We start from the raw sequence: 22808 nt of genomic DNA, 5'->3' as shown, positions 1-22808 counted from the left end.
CTGAATTGAAATAGATACTGCACATCCACACAGTAAACTGAGTGCATATACGAGCATGTCTGGTATCATGAGTGGTATAAAAAAGCATAGCGGGTGGTGTATAACTCCAGCATCCTGTTTGTGCCCGGGATGCATCTCTTACATGCTATCTCTGGTAGCCACTCGGGGACGCCAAAGTGCAAAGTTACACTGCAGAGCTTTAAATAAATCAGACACAATTCTATAATCACATTGTGAGGATGTAAAGGGCCAGACAGGACTTCATTTTGTCAGGATATTCTCAGGGGGGCCGGCGAATAATGGGGACATGTCCTCTGTCCATCCCAAATCTGCCACTATTACTTCCTCTCTCCCTTTGTCCTCGTTTCATCCCTTCTCTCTTCCTTCCTTCCTTCCTTCCTTGCTATCTCTTTTCTTTCTCTGTGGTGTGACCACATGGCAGGGAGGCCACAGATGAGGACCCAGCACAGTGAGGTGGAACCACAGCCTGGTGAGTGGACCCTTGGGTGCCCCCGAGCATCACCACCTGCGTCTCCTGACCCCCCTCTTCAACACCACCTCTACATTTACACCCCCCCCCACTCTCTATCACCTCCTTTGACACCCCGGAGGCCTGCTGAGGGTGCCTGTGCCCATGGGCACCCGGGGCGTGTTCATTATATACGGTAAGGGGCTGTAAATCACCGGGCTCCATCACTGCCAGCACCAGAACTGGCTCATTCTCTCTCTCTCTAAATTCAATTCAGTCCTCTCTCTCTCGCTCTCTCTCTCTCTCTCTCTCTCTGGCTGTAGCACTATCAAATACAGCTGCGAACACAAAACACCCCGCCATAGCAGACAGCAAATTGGCTCCGGGTTTAAAAAAAACACACACAGACACTTACACACAGACAGTGCACAACAACGGAATATTAATGAAGGCCTGGTCTGTAAAGAGAGTGTGTGTGTGTGTGTGTCTGTGTGTGTGGTGTTAGGGAAGGGGAATAGCACAGCTGCCATGACTGCCACTGTTATAAGCCCTCATTGTGTTTTTCTGAGCGAGTGCTTGAACCTATACTGAAGAGTACATCCATGCAATAAACAAAATAAAGAGGCAACACGGAGCTGAGTGTGTGTAATATCCTGGCATGGTAAGAGAAGGTGATGAAACTGCAGGTAGACGGAGGAAAATGAGGAGAAAGACGCAGCGAGGGAGAGGAGGAGAGATGACATGATTAAGATGCTGAAATAAACACCATTAAGTCCGTTTTTTTTTCTTCCCGCGTCCTAAATGGTGATCCAGTGTCAGAGCCCGCACCAGCGAGGCTGCTTTCAACAGATAAGCCGCCAGACAGGTAAAATGAAGCACAGGTAATGAATGTCCATAAAAGTGCTTTTTGCAGCTTTCTGTTGTCAGTCGATACAACAGAAAGGTGACTCAACCAATAACAGAGCTATATCTAGAAAGCTTTCCGTGGCAGATGAGCTGCCACAGTCTGTCCATTAAAATTAAGGCTGAATACTGGGAGATCTTCTTATTTACGGGGAATTCTTGCCAAAGTTGACTCACGTTTCCTGAGAATAATATAGCGACTTTTTAAACGTGTCTATGCGTTCAAGTGCTGCAGACTACTATAAAAACAGATGCCTCATTACACCGCTTAAACCTCATTAATGATACCATAAAACTGTTGTAGCTAAATACTCTGACCTTGAAATGTCATTATTATGGTAATATAACTGGATCAACTTTTCAGCTCCAGTGGTTTTTCACACTTATTTTTAATGCTACAGTGGCCGCTTAGAGTCCAGCTCAGTGGAAAAAAATTCTGTTATAATTACTGTGAATCCAAATCTGTAAACGAAAAACTTTGCAGATGGTTCAACAGGTGGCTGGATCAGACATGCAGGCCTTCATAACCAAATAAGAATGCAGAGCAGCAGTCAACAGGTGGAGGATTGGAGGCATAATATCACATTTAACTAAACATGTGAGAACGGAACGATACTGCCATGGGTCAAAACACGAAATAACACGCAAAATTGGCTGCATGCACTTACATGCACTGTAATTAAAACTGACAAGAGGTACAAGGAGATTATCTTGTGTTTTTTTTAAACCTTGAACACTAATCTGCAGTTCACTTATTAAAAAGGGATCATTTAAAAATCAGAGGTGAACATTCACAGCAAAGACTGAGCTTGACTCACATCTTGTGCCTCCAACATTTATATATTTATATATAAAAATCTGAAAGTATATGAGATGAATCACTCTGAATACAGAGAAAATAGGAGGACAGATGAGAACATGTCTGAGTCATCCACCTTTTGTATCAGAATATTTGCTGAGCAATTAATAGACTATATTAGGTTGAGTGATATAGATAAAATGTTCTGATGTTTTTTAATAAAATCATGATCAGATGCATTTTGTGGAAGAAGTTGAATCTTCGTTATTAGATGTAGTTTGATCTTGTAAGGTGTCCCTGAATATAATCCAGAATTCAAACTGTTTGGTTCCTTCTTTCTTTGTCTTGGCTTTAATGCATTACACTAGCCGACAGATGCTTAATAACATAAAAGTTAACAGAAGTGACTAAATTTCTGTCTTTAAAAAAATGAATTAGTAGTATAGTAAAGTTTTAAAAATCTTTCCATTGGTTAAATTGTTAAATCTCTCTAAACAGTGTCCCTTTACTGTCCAGGTGCCATTCATGATTCAGATCAGAGAAGCTCATAATTGATAAAAATGCTGATAGTCTCACTCGAGTCCCCTTCAACGACAACCGTCCATTCACAGCGATAAGCTTTACGAGTAGCAGCAAGCTTGAACGACTGTTGCCCTGGGTTTTGTCTGTCAGGCAACATTCAGTAAGCCTGAACCTTTTGGGGCACACGGCTCCGACAGGGTAGACTGTTGGTGCTTTGTGCAGGAGGGGAAGATTAGGAGACACTAATCAGGGCTGAAAAATGTATTGCCAACTAATTTGGTAGTAAAGTTTCTGGGAAAAGAAATGCCCCCAAACCTTACAGTATGTAATCTTTATTTTGATTTGGATTAAATACTCTCATTAAATGAGCATCAATAACGGACAAGACAGTAAAAGCAGAGTGCTCTTAATAAAAGATGCAACTATAATATAAAAATCAATAAAACCAATAAAAATAAGTGACACTGAAGTGCTTTTTAAATGCAGCTATTGACAGAGAATGTGTCATTTCTGTTTGGGAAAGCACAATAATGTTTTGATTGAGGACTTAAAGGATTTTATATTGTGGATATACAGGAAAATATACTGGAAACTTGAAAGAAAATATTAAAAAACAGGGGGTCAAACTAATGAGTTAAAGTGCACAAAGGACAATAACAAGAGCCTGTTAGATGATAGGACACGAACAGATTGGATGGACTTGTTGGATGATGTGTCTCTGTATAAACACAGCTACATGCAGGTGCACTCATAAGGCTGATCCTCTGGGGGGTACACACTGTCTAGCTCTGTCTGCTTTTTTAAACACCATCTTTGCCTTGTTACCGAGCAAGCTGTGAATGAGATTATTAACATCAAAGTGTATATGTAGAGGAGCATCATGCCTCTACTTCTTCTCTTTTTTTTTCAGAGGGTAAATTAGGACCTATTTCTGGCACCCATGATGGCTGTGTGAGTTGCTGACTTTATAATCCCCTGACAAAAGGCTCCACATCATATTTAAACGATTGCTTTCACGGCTGGCTCATTGTGATTTAACACACGCCCACAGCGGGATGAGGTTCAAAGTGGCATGAGGCTGCAGAGTCTCATCTGCGGCTCCGGAGACGAGCTGAGGTGACATTTGCGTCGCCCGGGTGGGCAGGTGGATCAGAGACGATGCTTGTGTCCTCTCCAATGTCTGGTAGACGGAGCAGATGTGCGCATCGCTACTGTACAGACGGCTCAAGCAGCCTCGTCCACCCCCCCAGCCCCCCTCAGCCCCTACCACCACCATCACACACTAATGGTGTATTCGCCTGACTTGTAAATAGGGCCGACTGCTCTCATCTCACTGCCTTTCGTTTCAAATATTTATCCGTGAGCTGGTGAGCTAAATCGGCTCTGACAGTGAGACTGTTATTTAAGGTCGCAGACAGGCGGCTGGGTGAGAGAGCGGGAGAGAGAGAGAGAGGGAAAAAAAGCATCCATCCCTCGCCGGTGAAATGGGATTCATTTCCATGTGTTCATATTCTGTCATGGTTCCGTTTTTTTTTTCCACCCTGAATAGCCGCATCCGTCAGGCTACCTCTGCTCCCTTGCAACAATGTATTAGTATCCTGGCCTCGCCTCAGTGGAGAGCCAGCAATGTGAGAATTACTAGTGGACTAAAGAAAAAATAGTCCCTGTAAATAAGCATCTGACTGCTGCAGAATTCATTTTGCGTTGACCTGAATTAATGCTGTTTATTCAGCTGAGCTTAAGTCGCAATGTAACAGGGTAGGGATGACATAATTCACTCCTTTTTCATAAAAGAAAACAAGGATTTTTGTTTTGTATTTACAGGATGCTATATTTGTCCCTGACAATCCTTCTCTTGGGCCACAGTGTAAGGTTCTTTCTGACTATGGCTGAACACAACTCACTTTCTTCATGGTCAGTTACTCCATTAACCTCATACACCAGGGGTGGAAGGTGCAGTACGCTGTATGGTAATCTTAGAAAAAAACTTTCCATGTGATAATACAAGGAAGAAATGAATTCTTTTGAGATTCAGGATACATATTTATGAGAGGAAACCAAAAGGAAATTCATATGAAAATTTAAGGTAAAGGTTTGTATGCAAAACATACATTTATGTAAGAAGAAGAAACACGTTATGTGTGGCTAGTTTGATATTTACAGGGTAAAAACAGAAAAAATCTTATGTTTAAAAATGTTTCTCAGTTTCTCAGATATGTAACATTTGAACAGTTTTTGGGACGCCTGTCTCTTTTGTATTTATTTATGTTTTTCTACCCTATTGTAGCAGTCTGCATCAAATGCCACACATCATTTGATTCAGGAGAGCCTACAGTTTAAGTTTGGCTCATCTGAAGTCCAAACTTTACATTTGCTTTGTCTGAGAATGGATGAATCAACCAGAAGTTTTAAAAAAGGAAAAAACAGCAGTCAAAATTTGGTGTTTTTACTGTGAACCTCCATCTAGTTCCATATGAATTTCTGTCTCCATCTGACCTTTCCTAAGCAAGTTGCAGTCATTTATTATAATATTAATACTATTTACGGCATTTGTAAGTGAAAAACAGAAGTAATCCTATATTTAATTTGCAGCCGTGTCCAAAAAGGTTCAGAGAGTAAACAGAAAGGTTACTAAATAAAAACAGAGGACAATGAAGAATGGCTACAACCATTGCCAATTGGCCCAGAGGACGAAACTATTTCCTTGACAAATCCATGCTGCAGACTGTGATGGCATAATCAGGTTCACTACGGAGCCCCTGAATGCTTAAACAAGACATGTGTGACCACTGAAAAGCTGAGACTTAACATGAGTTTTTAAAGCATATGGATAGGATTAGCAGGTCAAAAGTCATTAAACATTTTAGAGCAACAGCTATTTTAAGCCACTGGTGGGTGTCTAGGTCTTTGAGGGTTAATAAGTACGTGCTTTTAAGCTGTTATATTATTCTCTTACAACTAATATTACAAGAATTTTTGAGGCGCTATTTTTTACTATTGATCAGACATACCTGCTAACTGCTTCTGAGCCTGTTAAACACAAGTGAATTTAGGGATAATCACAATATCTCTTGACACACGTCTTCATTATGAGGCACAAAATCAGGTCAACTCTTAGGGCCTTTATTTATTTTTCATATTTCCAAACAAAACTAAAAACTAAAATCTAATCATACTAATCATAATACCAAAATCCTACTGCCACACAATGAAGCCTGGTCTTTGCTCAGGGGAACAGATGGTAATCTAGCCTTGCTATTATGCAATATGATAGTAATAACCCATATATCTATTATATTATGAGGTTGATTTTCATTATGTCGAGGGCATATCAAAATTTTTACAGCTCAAAAAACAGGTTTCGGTGCTGATTTGCTCCTGAAATGTTACCAAAAAAACCTTGAGGAGCTCAGCAATTAATACTCCACTCACACATTAATACCCTAACTACTTTGAAAATGTTTCAAAGATTAAAAATGTCTCAGATAAAGTCTTTAAATCGACACTGATCCAAGTGACTCAACACTCCATCTTTCTTTTCCCTTTGTTTTTTTATAATCACAAATCCTTGACGTCAGTTTGAATCCTTTCCTCAGCGTCTGCTGTGCTCTATTAGCAGTTTGGTAGAAACAGTATGAATTCAAGTGTGCTCCTTTGAGAATAAAGGGGCAGACGCAAATGGTGATGCAAGTCCACTGCAAATTCTTATTTGAGCATGACCAACAGAGTTGAGTCATTTCCTGACCACAGATGCTGCTGCAGCAGCGCGCTGGTGCACCTGAGGCACTGATGTAAAATAGGTTGGCCCGGGAGGAATGAAATATCAGGAGTTGCAGGAGGAAGTAAATATTTTGTTTTTTGGACTAATCATCAGTCCTAGTTATTCTAGTTAGCTCTCCAAAATGTCACCTATATTTTACGATACATTTCAGGTAATAACTAATATTTTGGGGGGATTTCATGGCATTGAGGGAGCTGAGATTGAAGGCAAAGCTCTTGATGTGTCAGTCTGTCCTCCAACCCTCACATCTCTGGATAGTGACTGCCACTCGATTGTGGAGTAGCTGGCAGACTTCACAAGAAGCTCAAAATAAGAACTACTGCACCCTCACGTTGAGAGGAGCGAGGTGTGGTGGTTTGGACATCTAAATCTGATTTCTCCCAGAGGCTTTGATGTGCAGATATTCTGGGTTAAATCAGTGCAGACCCTAGGGCTGACCCTCAATACACCACAGGGATTACTTTTCCCATCTGGTCTGGGAAGGTCAAGGCATTCCCCAGAATGAGCTGGAGAAGGGAGGATCAGGGTTATGCTACTTAGCATGCAACTATGACCCAGACCCGGAGAAGGCATACTCGCCAACCTTGAGACCTTAAAAATAAGGAGGATTCTGAAACCGAAACGGAGGATTTCACATTTGGTTTTACCATCCTGAGTGATCCGATCACAACTGGACAGCTTCAAGCCCGTCATTTCACACCTGGCATTAAATGCGTCTCGACATGCGTCTTGAGTGACCTCTTGTGATCGAATCCCACTTCCCACTCTATATGCAAATATACACCTACATCACTGGAACAAATGGATACAAAGGTTTTTTACACAGAGAAAGAATAAACAAGAAAGCCTGAATAGTTAAGAATGAGTTGTAGTCAGTGTTTTGGTGATGTCCCCATGTGTCCTTAAACTGCGGTCGGCTGTTTGCATTGTGATAACACCACCACCATGGCTAATACGCATATAATGTGTACCTGATATGCCACGTTCGGTACAAATGTCACCCTTGGATGTATCTGTGGTTTTAACTGCTAATATTATATCCCGGCGACTGGGCGGTACAACCATGGTGAAGACTGTTTGTGAGTGCTTCCACTTACCTGTGTGTGAGCGTAGGTGACGTTTGAGTGCAGTATGGCTGGGGAAAGTCCGGTTGCATTCGCTGCAAATGTAGCTGCGAACGCCGGCGTGGACCTCCATGTGCTGCTGCAATGCCGTCTGGGTCTGGAAACGCTTCCCACAAAGCAGGCAAAAGATGGCCATGTCCGACCCTGCCGAGCAAAAAGACACAACAGGGGAGTTAGAGCTGTGAAGATTTCATTTCATTTACAAATAGCCACTGATTAACAACAACTTATTTCTGTTAGTTTCTTGTTTCTTAGCCCGTCAAATGCGTGGCCAGAATGATGGCCAGAATTACAAAAAAACACCGTCACTGGGGAGTCACCTCTCCCCACAGCATGCACAATGATTAAGACACAGCATATTCAACATATTAGATGTGATGTCGTGGGCTCAGACATATTACAGTTTTATAACTGTGCCTTACATGGAGCAGACTGTATTTATAGGATTAAAGGTGCACACAATACTCATGTTTCAGGGTGGCTGAGTAGAAAGATAAAGATCTCCTATGCAATACTTCAATCGAATCTTGACTCCAGCGAGCACTGTGCATTTTTCTCCAGCAGAGATAAAGAGCGCACAGTTGCAAGCGCACAAACACATAAAATCACAAACACAGACGCAGACACACACAGTTGCACGCTCCCTTGAACACACTCCCTTCACACTTTTTCAATTACCAGGCTGGGGAAAACTCTGGGGAAGGACTGAGTGTTTGGAGCTCAGTTTCTATTTCATCAGTCAATAACACATCTTTGGGGCAAAGCTGACACTAATTTAAAAATCTATGAAGAGCAGCCCGCCTCATGTTCATAACCACTGAAGGAGGAGGAGGGCCCACGACAGCCTCCACGCCAGATCAATCACTGTCTCGGCTGCTCTGCGCGCCGAAGAGCGGGTATGGCGGGAGGATGCATCGCTGGAGGATGATGATAGGAGGAAGGATAGAGAAGAGCTGCTGGATAGCAGGTAAAGATAGGAGATTCAGTTTAAAGTAAAAGGAAGGAGATGTACAAACCAGGAAGGGAAAAAAAGTCTAATTTTGGTGGGAGGGAAATAAATATTGACAAACCTTCTCTTTCTGAGTTCAGCTCTGTCTCAATGTTTCATTTTCTGTAGTGCAGGAGAGAAATGTGTCTGCAGGAGTGTAGAGTTTTCATTAGATCCTTGCTGAACACCCCTGACTGAAAGCCTGAGCAAGTAATCTGTCAGTCCTACAGGTGAGGATGATTCCTAATATGTTGGTGACCCTTTGACCTTTCCTCTAGGCTCACTATCAGGGCAGATTTTCTGCTTTTACACAAGAAAGACAAAAATATTTTGGGCCGAGTACATTCATGTTACCTTCAGAATAAACCCATTTGATTTTAATGCCACCGCCTCTGGAAAAAACATCATATTTTTGGCTGCACATGTGGTAAGGCTTTGACATTCACTGCATGAACGTTGCAACCCCTACAGACAACTTGGGTTTAGACTGGTGGATTTCATGTTTTAAAGTGATTAGCTTGGTGGTACGAATTTGAATCAATCATTTGTCTTCTAGGGTGAACTCACTGGTGTGGTTTTCTCATTTTAGTCAGCCAAACTAAAGAAGCGAAAATAACCCAGTGGTATCGAGTAGTATCGAGTCAAATGATGCCTGCATTCATTCTTTTCGTACCCAGATTTAGAAAAATATTTACTATTACTGGTTGTGCTCGCAGCCAATCAACGCAAGCATTCTTTGATTTCATGCGACGTATGAGTGGCCCACTACCGCAGCAGCTACAGCCCATACTGTTGTAGAGTCGGCAGTTCAGCATGTCGACCAAAATATACTGCATGCCTGTGTCTGCTCAAAAATAAAAAATGTGGAAGGATTAACACAGGAAAAACTGGGAATGAGGTCACGTGACAAGGCACCTTCTCAATCATTGAGTAAACTTCAGCGTTTGCAAGGCCGCTGGCTTCTTCGACACTGCAACTGTTGATTACTTCGGGTGAGATGTAATGTGAGATGTGATATTCCCATGACTGATAGCAATTACATGATTATGCCTGTGACTGTAGGAGGTATAGCTGTAATTTATTTTCTCAGCTTGCCTGTAAAACTCTGTGAGTAGTGTAAGTGTTATTTATTAAGGTTAGTTTCAAAATCTATTTGTTTATAGACATTTAACTTATTGTACTTATTATTGTTTTGCTACTTTATTCGTCTCATATCCTAATTTTTTTTTTGCCTTTCTTCTTGGTGTATTATTTTTGGGTGCATACATACTAATGCCACTCATATGACAGAATAACCCATGATGAAGGTCAGCTGGAGGTAAGCTGGGGGGATGGGTTGGAGGGCTTAGATCTAGAGTTATGATACCATATTTCATCAAGTTTCTGTTCTTTTATCATGATAAATCTATGAATGAAGTTGGAAAAAAATGTTCACATCTTTTGTATGTTGAAAACAAAAAATGAAGGGGTGACAGCACTTCCTGGACTTAAATTGAGTTTGTTAGAGGTGTTCTTTGGATGGGGATACGTGGAGACTTAAAAATTACAAGAAAACTCCAAGGCGCTCTCTTTTAAACAATTAAAATGCCTCTATTGTCAAACTAACTGACATGTTTCTGCATAAAGCCTTACAGATCTCAGCTTAGATTTCACTGAAATGAAAATCGCTTTGAGCAGGTACCTGTATGCACTTTAAGGGTTCTCGCACCCTACTGGATATGGGTTCTGTTGTTAACTCAGTTGTAATGCAGATGATTTCTTCAATTTAGCGAAAAGTCTAACTAGTGCACACATGTAACTAGTGCTTAGCTAGTTTTCTCCTGTGTTGCATCTCCCTCGCTCTTCTCCTCCTCTCTGCTTTTATCAATGAAGAGGCTATTGACTGGGGTCGATTGCTCCTGGAATCCCTCTAGGACTCCAGGTACTTAAGTGGCTCTGATTGACAGGCATGCCTCCTGTTCACTTCTACTCTCCCTTGCATTCGCTCTCTCCTAGTTTTTTGTGCATCTGTCAGCGCACTAGCATAAGCAAAGTACTTCTTCCTCCAGGCCACTTCAGACCAACAGTTCTTGGTCACATTAAAGACGTAAAGTAACGTGCTGTTATTGTTGTTGTTCGGAGAGGTGGAAAATGAAAATGTCTCGAGTGGTCTAGAGGCAGAATAAGTGACTGACACAGTGAGAGGAGGGAAGTGGGGGGTTGAGAGAGACTTTAGCCAAAGGTTTAGGAATGTAAAAGGTTATCAGACCTCTGACCTAAGGTCTAGGCTCAGGCGTGGACGTGGTTGAAATACGAAACCCAGGTACTGACACACACTAACACGCAGAGAAAACAGAGCTGGTGAACAAAAAGCAGAAGCACGAAATGAAAAAAGACTTTGAAGTCAGGGCATTTACAGTGGCGAGTCACACTGAGTTTAATGCCGCGCGAAGTGTGTTTGAAAGTATGTGTCAACTTTAAAAGAAGTGCGACTGTCACTGCTTTTCAAAGTGTGTTCTCAAAGCAACAAGAGACAGCAGAGAGGGTATAATGGAGAGCAAAAAAGTCAGCGTGACACACAGACAGAACTGTGCTGGTGAAGAAATGTAGAAACTAGGACCTGGTGGACATTTAAACTGGCTAGTTTCTAAATAATACAAAACTAGATCCAAAAAAGTATCCAGCCTCTACTTGTTGAGGTTTGAAGGGCTGCTATTCATGATCATTCATTGCCAAAAGATAAAGATGTATATGCTGATATAAGGAGGACACAAGACCTAAAAAGGTGGACAATAGGATCAATAGCTGCCTTGTGCTTCATTAGAAAAGGCCAACCACTCTGTAGACACCAATCAGCAGATGAAAATATCTCTGAATTGGATTGGACATAGTTTTCCATCTCATTCATCAGGACATTTTCTGCTTTAAAGAAGGGTCTGAGGTCGCCTACTCTCAATACCAGAGGAGGACCTCTCCAGGGTCTTGAATAAGAAAAATGGTGCATGAAAACACGCTCGTAATGAACCAAATGAATTTGTGCTTTCTGGCAGAAGCAACTACTAAAGATGGTGGCAGGTAGTCAATGCAAATCCAGGTTTTGGGATTGTGTAAAAATTCCCTTGTATAGAAATCGTGGAGAAAAATTGATTGGCGTCTCTCTACTTTTAAACATCCATTCGTATAACTGACATGAGTGACATCTGAGATGTTACACTTGTGCGGATGAGAAGAAGTTCGATACCCAGCCCTATGCGGAAAAACTACTTCCTATTCGCCATCATTTCCCCTTTTTCTCTCCAAACCACAGTTCGTGGTAAAGTGCAGTGTGAACCCTGATTAGTGTTAGACAAAATTAAGTGGAACAAACTATACAGTCAGTACAGCGAATAATGTGTGTGTGTTGCAAGAAAGTGAGTAAAGGTGTTGTCGGCAGCTGATGGATGAAGAGAGCAGCGGAGAGATAAAAAAGGAAGGAAAGGTGGGAGAAAAGTAGTTGACCCAGGAGGTCCATTACAGTGTAAAATTGAGTCAGCCCAAAGTGACACCTGAACGGAGGAGCTGGAGGAGCCAGAGTAGTGGGGGGTTCTTAGTCTCAGTCCTGTTTGGCTGTTTTGGAATAATTTACCTCCTCTAACCAGCCTCTCTCTTCTCTCTTCTCCCGCCATCTATTTATAAAAGGCTCGGGCAGTTTGTGGCCGCTTGTGTGTGCGGCCGCGGCAGTGGTGGCAGTATCTTAATGGGCCGAGAGTGGCAGGGCTGCTGTTATTTAAGTGGGGGACGGACGGAGGCCGGTAATGGAGAGGAATACTCCCCGATGGGAGGCGACAGTGGCCGGATGGGCACAGAGAGAGATGGCCTAAGGGTAGAGGATGGCCATGGAGGTGGACACTTTTTCTGATTCTGATGTGCAGGAGGGTAACCACTAGCCCAAACACCCACCAGCTGGAAAAAAAAGAGGCAGTTAATGGCCTCAAACTTTTTAACAAGAACTCAGTAGGTAATTTTTCCTTTTACTCTGTGTCTTGTGAGAATAATCGCTCCATTAAGAGGATACTGAGGCTTGAAGAGAAGTCACTAGAGTTGACTAAATTTGGATTTTGGTCAACTTGCTCACACAAAGGCTGTAAAACCAGAGATGGCAAAGTACATATATTTTATAAAAAAAGAAAAGAGTAAAAGTACAAGTAGAAGCACTGATTCAACCTTCTTACTCAAGTAAAAGTGATAAAGTACAGGCTCTGAAATGCACTCAAATTATAAAAGTAGTCCTTCAGTAACAAAGTATTTGTACTTTCCACCATCTGTTTTATTAGATGATTTTATTTTATTTCAGTGTAGACTGTCACATTTAATGCAGTCATGTGGAGTCAATGCATTTTTTTAAGTGTTTATTTTAGTAATGCTTTTCTAATTGGTTATTCTGTCACCTGTAATTAATCAAACATCTAGTTATCTAATTTATACACGTTGACTCAACATGATATAAAAACTCAGCATTAAATGCTTTACATTGAACTTATGTAATAGAATTAGACCGAAAATGTCCATGTAATTAAAATACTTAAAGTCAGTGTTTTAGGCGTTATTATTTGAGTGAACACGCTTGTTTTCTATAGTCTGTACTCATTACTTTTTCGGAAAACCATTAAAACCTTTGTTGAGCTCGTTAATCATGTCAGAACCAACGTTTCTCACTCTAAACGTCTGTGAACAAAAACACAGAGTTTACTAAATGTTTTGTGCTCTTTGAAGCTCAGCAAGAAGCTGCAAAATCTGACTTTAAAGACTCGAAGTCATGTTTCAAGATGAGACGAACAGTCCTTTAAATCCTGCTCCAAATACGCCCTGAACGCTCGTGTTTCCTGGACTGTAGTCGAGACAGTTAAACGCGTCCTGACTGTGGCCTGCACTGCAGCGTGCTGAACAGAGGACCTGCCAGAGTTAATGAGGCAGAGAGCAGCGGGACCTCAGCACAAGGTTTTCAATCACAGGCCATTACCACAGCCCTCAACCTCTGTAACTGCTTGCTCCTGTCAATAGCAATCTATAATAAGCTATAGTTTATCTATAGAGAGGGCGTAATAGTGACTAAATATAGGCTTCTGTATCCTAAAAGTCCTACATTTATTGTACGCGTCACAGTTTGAGGCCTCATAAGAGAAAGATGATCCCACAGTCTCTGATTTCTTTTTAATCTCCCATAAGTATTCTTCCATAAAGCATGATTTTTGTAAATGATGGTCTCGTTTAGGAGTAAAATAGACCATAAAGCAAGGTATGCTTAAAGGCCAGGCTACTTCCTTCTTATTCAAATATGCTCACTTCTGGCTCCAAAAAAAAAAAAAACACAAGATGACGATGGCCTTAATGCCAAACTCACAGCTTCAAAATGGTAGTCCATAAACCAATTGGTTATGTCACAGTTGCTTAACGTTTTTTAATTACTTTTCTTTTTAAACTTTAAAGCCAGCTAGGGGCAAATTAATAACAGAACGATGATCCCAAAGTCACCTCAACATTTTCTATGACGGCTTTGTGAGTTGCTGCCTTCAAGTCCTGCTTACAAAATCTGATTTTGGGGTTTCATCTCTCATGAATATGATTCCTCTTGAGTGATCATTTCTGACCTGATAACAGTAGTTTAGAATAAAGACTCGCAACTTGCAGCTGACAGCTCTGAAAGAAGTGATTTATCTCGTGTTTAGGTGACCTGTTCTCCCAACTTTAGTGGTCTGACTGGTGCAATGCTAAATCTAGTGAAAACCTGCATCACATCTGTAGTATTTGACTTTTTGTTGAGAAAAGGTGCACCACAGTTTGCACAGATTGAAAAAACACTCTTCTTTTACTGAAAGGGTTCTCAGTTATTTGCTTTTTTGTCAGGAAACACCGTTCTTTCAGAAGGTTTTCCCGCATTTATGTTTTGCTGATGGTATAGGGTGAACCCTGTGTAACCTGTAGCACTTAAATCTCAAACATTTCTACTACTAAGGTCAGTTTAATGGAAGCGAAGAAGAGCCCCGACAAAGGTGTGAAGAAGAAGAATCACCACCACAGCTAATCTGTAAGTCTTTAGATCATTAATCTTTACACGTGCACAAATGTTGGTGGTGCTTTTTAAGCCAGTCAGGTCAATTTGTCCCCTTCTTCCCTCTGAACTATTCTAGCTTTACACCAGCGAACACAGGCTTCAACGATCAGTCACAACAACACCCTTCCACATAGGTGCTCTGTTGAATACTCGGCTCTGCTGGCTGCCACCACCTAACTGCCAGTCACCGCAAACACCAGTCACAACAGTCCTGCCTGTTGTCGGCGGAGAAAGGTGTGAGAAACCAAAGCAGAGGTGACGTTCCTGCTGCTCTTTAGCTGCGTCTAGACTGCAAGTGTTTGTTGTTGCTCTCATCTGCAATCAGGATTCATCACACATCAGATCTCAGCTGTTTTGAAAAGGTCGCCAAGCACCTTTTTATCTCCGCCTCCACGGGGCGTCACCGGAGAAATGCATCTTGTCATGTATGAACAAATAAATGCCTTTGGTAATTTGCTCTTGTATGGATCGGAAAAGGTCCCCAATGAAATGTTAGGGTACATCCCCGACACTCAGGACTTTAGTGTTGTCATCATTCCTGGCAAATCGCTGACTAGCAGGACCCCGACTGGGCAACTGTTGTGTCTGTAACGCTGCAGGGAAGCTAACAGTCCAGTGTCCCTAAAGTTTCACCTAAAGGGAGCAAAAACTGCTCTCACAAATCAAACATGGACACTGAGTATAATGACCATTGACCATAAAAAATATGGATGGAGCTTCCAGTTCTGAAAAAGCGAAGTCGCAGCGGTACACTGGCATTCTTTCTAATGGCCAGCAGGGGGCGACTCCAAAATAAACTCTTGTGAGAAAACGACATAATAAATTAACAAAAATAAACAACAAAATGTCAAGAAATGAAATACTCTTACTATTTTCTTTACTAAACAGAAAAATACAATTGTACCATTCTGGATTCAAGTTTCTCTCTTGCCAAATGGTTTCAAAAAGAAGTCTGATTGTATGGAAGCTTCAGCAACTTCTCAGTTGATTTATTACCTCAGAAACAAGTTTCCAAATGTGTTAATGGTCTCAATCGCTAGTTTGAAGTCTTCTTCAATACAGCATAATGTTTATTTTGTAAATTATGGTCCAGTTTAGAGTTAAACAGACGATAACGCTGGGAGGAATTTAGGGCCGAACGTGGTGCCGTTAATGCCAATCCTGAGGCTTCAAAACGGTAGTCCAAAAACACTTAAGGGTAACAGTGCAAACATTTTTTATCAATTTTATAGCGATCTAAGGGCTAATTAAAGAGAATAATCCTGATTCAAGAGGTTATGAATATTTAATGGCAAGATCAGAGAACATGAAATCTTTACAGATGATCACTATGTCACAATTTGTGATCATGATCATGTCGTGAATACACGTTAAAGCGCAATATCAATCTGCGATCTTTCACTACATGGATGGCGTATAAAGGGAAAGCAGACTTCCAGGAGGGATGAGAACAACCGCAGCATCACAGAGGACGAGATAGATGACAAACTAGGAGAGAAAAGGCTGGTGATGTGTCCAAAATGTAGAATTTTCTACCACCATGAAACACTACATGAGGTAAAACAACAACGTTTTTCCCAGAATACCACTAAATATACCTTGTGCTGTCATGGGAACTAGTTTCTGTAATTGATTGCTAGATAGTGAAATGAAGTTCTGCTTGTTTTGTAAGACTAATTTCTGCAAACTTCTTGCTTTCCACAGCATCGCTGATTGCCTCATTACATTAAGATCAAAACAGCTAAAGATTTCCCAACTCTTCCTCGCTGCATTCTTAGCCAGTGAAACATACTGCTAGACATATGTTCTAATGGTTGTTGTCGCAGATGATCTAGAAAACAATTTGTTTCTAAAAGTGGAGAGAAAATGGCCAGTTTTCTACCCACGTTCAGCACAGTTCTGCAGCTTCCATTTAATTCTGCACCAATCATGTATGTTTGGATTGACTGTGCAGGAGTGCTACCACATGGTGCTAACAGAAGCATGAGGACTGCCAGCAGAGATACAGAAATGAGGAAATAAGCATGCTGCTAAAGTAGTTTACATAACATGCATTGCATCCAAATTACATCACTCCAAACAACCTGGGCAAATCGTCTCCTGTTTGTCGCATTTGAACCGGAGCTAATGGAAGAATTTAGGCGAGTAAACAATCTTGGTTTAGTTTAGGGATCAAGTTAGGATAACTTTTATCACTATTTTATGTTCCACGTCCTGAAATTTCCAGACTAGGAGCTGTCAATGAGTCATGAGGGTTTCAGATTAGGGATTTTTCATTTGCCTACGTGCCATTTTTGGGACATAATCACACTATTTCCTCATCTTTACAGCACAGAGCTCCCACGCTTTATAAGACATCATGCTTGATTCATGACCTTTAAGGAGAACAGGAGAGGACACAGAGATCCTGAATGGTTTCTGTCACCTGTGGGCTAATATTCATCGTACACAGCCTTTCATTCAGAGTATCCTGCTATCCGACTGTGCACAGCGCTCACTAACATCCTCTTTTCTCAGCTCACATTTCCAGCCTGGTTCCTCTTACGTGCTTCTAAACACAAACACACATAACTCCAAAACATACTTACACTGTACGGTAAAGAAAATAAGATAGAATGTTTACGCTCCTGCTAATTCATCCAAAACACCTCCACAGAAGTATTTATTGATCAGACTGGAGGAGGGAGGCTTTGGCGACAGAGAGAGACATCTGCATGCAGACGAAAATGACTTGACTGAGGCAGCAATGCATAAAATGTTTACTTCTGGTCATGCATACGCATAATGTTATTTAAATCCTAAGTTACCAAAACTTTTTTAAGACTTTCCACTTTGCAATATATATATTATAACATATTGATATATCATGAGCACTCTACCTGTATTGGGGGCACTGAAAGGTATATATATGTAAAATGCTTGAATAAATGTAAGTTTAGTTCTTCTAAAATTAGATCTGGGCATGTATGAATGTTCTTCTATGTCAACACAAACCAATTAAAAGGAGAGAAAGCTATTGAAAATGAAAATAGCCAATGGTAAGTGCAAATGATCCGTTTTGAAATCAGAAACGTGCAGGAAGACTGACACCTTCACTATATTTCATGTTTTCATCTTACACGTTTTTATATATGTTATATATTCCTATCTTTTTTGTATTTATTGTATCCGATTTTGTCATGAATGGTGTAACTTAACTTCAGATTTTCAAGCACATTGAGTCACCTGTCTTATGAAATGTGCGCACACGCCTTACGTCAGTGTTTCCCTGTGGATCAGGAGCCACCCAAGGAGGTTGCAAGATATATCTGAACGTTTTAAAGTCTTAACCTGTAGACAATAGCGCTGCATAGATTCATTCATTAGCTCCTTACTATTCAATTAATCATCAACTATTATGATGACTGACTGAGTAATTTTTTAAGAGAAAAAAGTCAAAATTCTCTGATTTCAGTGTCTTAAATATGATTTTTTCTGACTGAATATCTTTGGGTTGTGGACAGAACAAGACACTTTAACTATAGACCAAACAACTAATGAAGAAAATAATTTATTGATTCATGAAAATAATCATCAGTCGCCACCCTAGTAGACCTACTTTATCAGTGGGGGCCACAGGTACAATACACATAGTTTTACTGAGGGGGTCACAAGCAGAAAAGGTTGGGAACCACCACCTTTCTTCTTGTACTACAGCACTAACTAAAAACACCAATAATAATATTCATACACAATTGACATCAGTATACAGGGTGGATTTTTCCAGTGTTGTTAAATGGAATTGGAGAACACTGAAAAATACAGTACTCAAGTGAAATCAAGCACAACGAGACATGTTTATATAGAAATAAATGCTACAAAAAACTACATTAGCGCACTGATTACAATCAGTCCAGTGGCCACTTCAGAGCTGAATGAGGATCAGCTCAAAGAACCACTAGCTCTTCACATTATTCATGCCAGGAAAAAAAAATCAAAGAAAAAAGGCAATCTGTACTATAAGAAAATGCAACACACACTCTGCCCTGCTGTGTTTTGTTTTGTCCCTGCCTCCCTCTTCCATCGGGCAGTGATAATTCACGTCGGGCCCGCAGCAGCGCTGACATTGTAAGATGAACTGCTCCCAGCTAGATTAATGCCACCAGATGCCAGGCGAGATGCCATATTAATTACCCAGAGATAATGTCAGCACAACCATATGGCAGCTCAACTGGCCATTTAGTTGACAGGGAGAGGTCTTTATAGCAGTGCAAATTTCCTCATCTGCACAGCATCACAGCCTCGCCATATTCTCTCCCTACTGTAGCGACTGGAGCACTTCACCATTTATACATTATCACTTAAATTATTGTACTATTAACTCGGGCTCTGTAGGCTGTTATCATATAAATGGCCATATGTTTTACAGTATTTATGGAATGTGAAGTTTTATTGAAGAGACCAAGAAATTAAAGTATTTTCTGCTATGATATGCAGTCGCTTTTATTCCTCTGTGCTATGAGCGCCATCGTTGTCCAAAAACTATTTAAAAAAAACAAAAACACATCACTGAGCCACACTGTTGCACTGGGTGACAAGAACACACACACTGTAGTTTATTGGAGTCAATCCCACACACACCTTCCTGCTAACAGAAGTACTCCCTAGTGCACCAAATGTGTATTAATCTGCAGATGGAAATAGTCTCCAGAAAATGCACTATTTACTCCAGTTTGAGAAATGTTTGCTAAAAACTACAGAGCCCATCTGTTTCAGGAAATTGCTGAGGTTTTTCTCAAGATTGAGACTTTATATATAGGCTCAGGGCTAAGAGCCTTGGACAGGGTAGGGAAGGCAGAAAGTATCAAGAGACGGGAAAACGTTAGTTTTGGTCTTTTAAATATATAATATGTAACATTTCTGCATTAAAATGTCTTTAAACGACTTGACTTTTGTATATTTTCTTGAGTTGTGTATAGGGCTGTCACTTTGTCAGATTTGTTTGATGTTCAAGGTCAAACAAACGATTCACAGTATCTACAGAAATTTGAAAAATGTAAAGTCTTGCAATCAAATTCATCTCTAACTTTGTTAACTGTGTGTTTTCTCTCTTTTTTAGCTAATAAATGACCCTCAAAATATGAGTGTGATGGGAAGTTATGTAAACATAACTAAAGCACACAGATAAAGCACCATTGCACTCAGTGAAGGCAACCAGAGGAACTCATACACAAAAGATGCAGCAGACCTAACATCTTCGCTGGATTATTCGCACGTCAGTACTTCATTTTTCAATATCACGGTTGTCACGAATATCGTGATATCATGACACCCCTAGTCGTGTACCTACATTATCCCAAATGTTTCCAACAATGTCCAAGCCCAGAGAAATCTGTGATTTGATTTGAGTTAACAGTGTGTTTTACTTGGTTGCCTATTGCTATAACTTCCAGGAGAGAGTGAGGAAGGATGTCAGTGAGCGTGACTTAAACCAACACGAAACTGTAAAATATTAACTCGTCTGTGAACTGTCTTTTTTTCCTGAGTCACGTAGATAGATTTTCATCAGAAATGGTGGTTGTTTAACACGAGCTTCATTTTCATGCTGACAAATATTCTGATTATAATTGGTTTAAAAGCCCAAACAGATTAAAAATGGTCCATAGAAACACTTCAATCAGAACAAACAGGCTAAAACAGAATGAAATATCATTTTCCGGCTGTGTTCTTTCGGCGCATGCCCACTATCGTGACATAAATGTGTAGCGACGTACGTTTCTCCATTTACCAAATATGGCCCTTCGTCGAACAAGTCAACTGCAGAGAGTTAGTTTTTAATACAAACTCTTAGAGAAATTAACATGACGACTATGTCACACAGCTGTTATGATAAAATTTGTCATTGCATGTAAACACGTGACCATATTAATCTCTTCCCACGAAAGTGAGGAAGGAAGTCAGAGAAAGAGACTAAAACTTACATGATTAGAACTTTAAACATTAACTTGTCTGAGTCACACAGAAACATTTTAATCAGCAGCTTTTTAAATTCACAATGAAGACAAAACTCTCATGATCCCACGCTACTTCCATCTACATGTAGTTAGTGGCAGAAATACTAAATACTAACTGAGTGTTTAACGGAGTAAAAGGGTAACCCCTGCAAAAATACATGACTAAAATGCAGTCATTTCTTTCTGTGAACCTTACAGAACCTGTACGTAGAAAAAGGAAAATCTGTATTCCTACATCATGGCCCCTGAAAGCTTTTTAGATCTTAAATACACGTCCTGTTCACCTTTAACAACCTTAAAAGAAAACCCTTCCCCTGCACGACTGCAGTGGATATAAATTCTGAAAAGTCATTAGAATTTATTTACCAGCATGTGTTTGTTTTTTTCCTCACCGCCATGCTGACTGTAAAGATCATAAACGATGCAAGCCGGGGATTAATGTCAATGTGAGAAGCAGGGGCAAAGCCCTTTACCATGATTTACAGTTGCACTGCCGGCCCCCTTCTTGTTGCGGACTTGCGGATCATTTACAAAGACGGACCATGCTTGCCATCCAATCCACCCTCCCTCTCACCGCCGCCACAACCACCACCACCACCACCACCACCAGCAGCACCGGAGCACCCACCTACCCCACCCTCCAATCCCCACAAATCCGATTTAATCAGACAACTTGTGCAGTGTGGCTCAGAGTAAGAAAAAGGATAATTAGTAAACAGAGGAGCTACTCGCCAGGCTTCATTGGCATTCGCACCGGGTTACTGTGTCGCATTTAAAATGCAGTCTGATGAAGTCTACAGAATCAAACCATTTGTTACTCCTATTGAGGAGGCTTCGGGCTACTGGCAATTAAATTGGAATTAGCGCTGGGGAATGAGATACGGCAGATTCATACCAAGGAGCGGAGGGAGGGAGGGAAAAGGAAACAGAGAGAGTGCTCTGTCTGGACTGGGCTCGGCTCTACAGTGGGTCAAATCTGGAAGTGATTTGGTTTCTTTTACTTTTGTTTATTTCCTGCATGACTTCAGTTATCATCTTTATAACCAAAACCGTCCACCCAGCCCCCTGAGTCTCTTTTAATGTCTTGTTACTGAAGAAAATAACATGCATCTTAAAAAGGAAAAGAGCAACATGTACAAACTAAAGTGGTGATTTATCCAGAAAAAAAAAAATTGGTGGCTGTGAGTTCCCCTAAATAACTGAGGGCTTTACCTTGGGTATATATGTATGTGTATAAGAAATAAAAACAAATATATGGTGTGAAACTCAAAACTCAGAGTCTTTAGGAAGAGGGTGAAGACACAAAGAGATGCCATTTGCTCTGCCACAGCTGACTGGGCACAGTGGAGCTCAGCATGGAGAGAGAGCTGGTCTACTGGCAGAGGGACGAAGAGAAAGGAAGAAGGGATAGCTGGATGGATGAAGGGAGGACGGAGGAGGAGGGGAGGGTGGGGGGGGGCAGATAAATGAAGTGGAAATGAGAGGGAGCAGCTCCTGTGCTACAGCTGGCCTCCCTAACTCTCAGCCAGCCTGGCCGTGACAACTGGCTCGCTCTTCCTCTGCTGGCCAGGGAGGGGCCTCGTTTCGACAAGAGGCGCCGGGCCCGGGATGTTCCACTGGTAATGAGGCCAGGGAGGTGGATCTGACTTCAAATTTGCTCTTACCAAAATACAAGTTGTGATAATGCAGGCTGTAATCATGGGAGTGTATTCATACCAAAAGGCAATTTAGTTGTGACAAGACTGTGTTTGTCCTTTTTAGTATGGGAAGGCTCAGGTCATTATCACACTCTGGACTGTGATTAAGATGCAGATTGTGTTTTTGAATTTATTGAATGTAGACTAAAGTGAAGAGAGTTGATTGTTGAGTCTGTTGAGTCAAACAATAAGGCAACCTTCGAACAAACTTGCCTTGCCTTTAGAGTCCATGTATTATGTCAGACAAGCTCCCAGTTGCCATGAATATTTTTTAATGTGCTATATAAATAAACTTGACTTGACTTAAGCTCAATAAAGACAGGTAATACTTGACCGGAATTTCTCCCATTTGGCCGAGACACTGAAATCTTACAGGGCATGTGGAACATTGCCAATATCATATTTTGAAAAGAAACCCTTGGAGTACTAAATCGGTTATATTATGTCTTTTGTGGCTGCGGA

General features: G+C 41.0%; 1 protein-coding gene across 1 annotated transcript in view; it reads right to left on the bottom strand.

Annotated features, from left to right (window-relative positions):
• zbtb16a (zinc finger and BTB domain containing 16a) overlaps nucleotides 1–22808 on the bottom strand; it is a 165289-nt gene that overhangs the window by 15040 nt on the left and 127441 nt on the right. Inside the window, exon 5 of the mRNA XM_073479166.1 lies at nucleotides 7572–7742. Coding sequence (XP_073335267.1) covers nucleotides 7572–7742 — 171 coding nt within the window. The remainder of the gene's footprint in view (nucleotides 1–7571; nucleotides 7743–22808) is intronic.

Source organism: Pagrus major, chromosome 13 (genome assembly GCF_040436345.1).
Source record: "Pagrus major chromosome 13, Pma_NU_1.0".
In the NCBI taxonomy this organism is placed as follows: Eukaryota; Metazoa; Chordata; class Actinopteri; order Spariformes; family Sparidae; genus Pagrus; species Pagrus major.
This window is presented reverse-complemented; position numbering and strand designations above follow the sequence as displayed.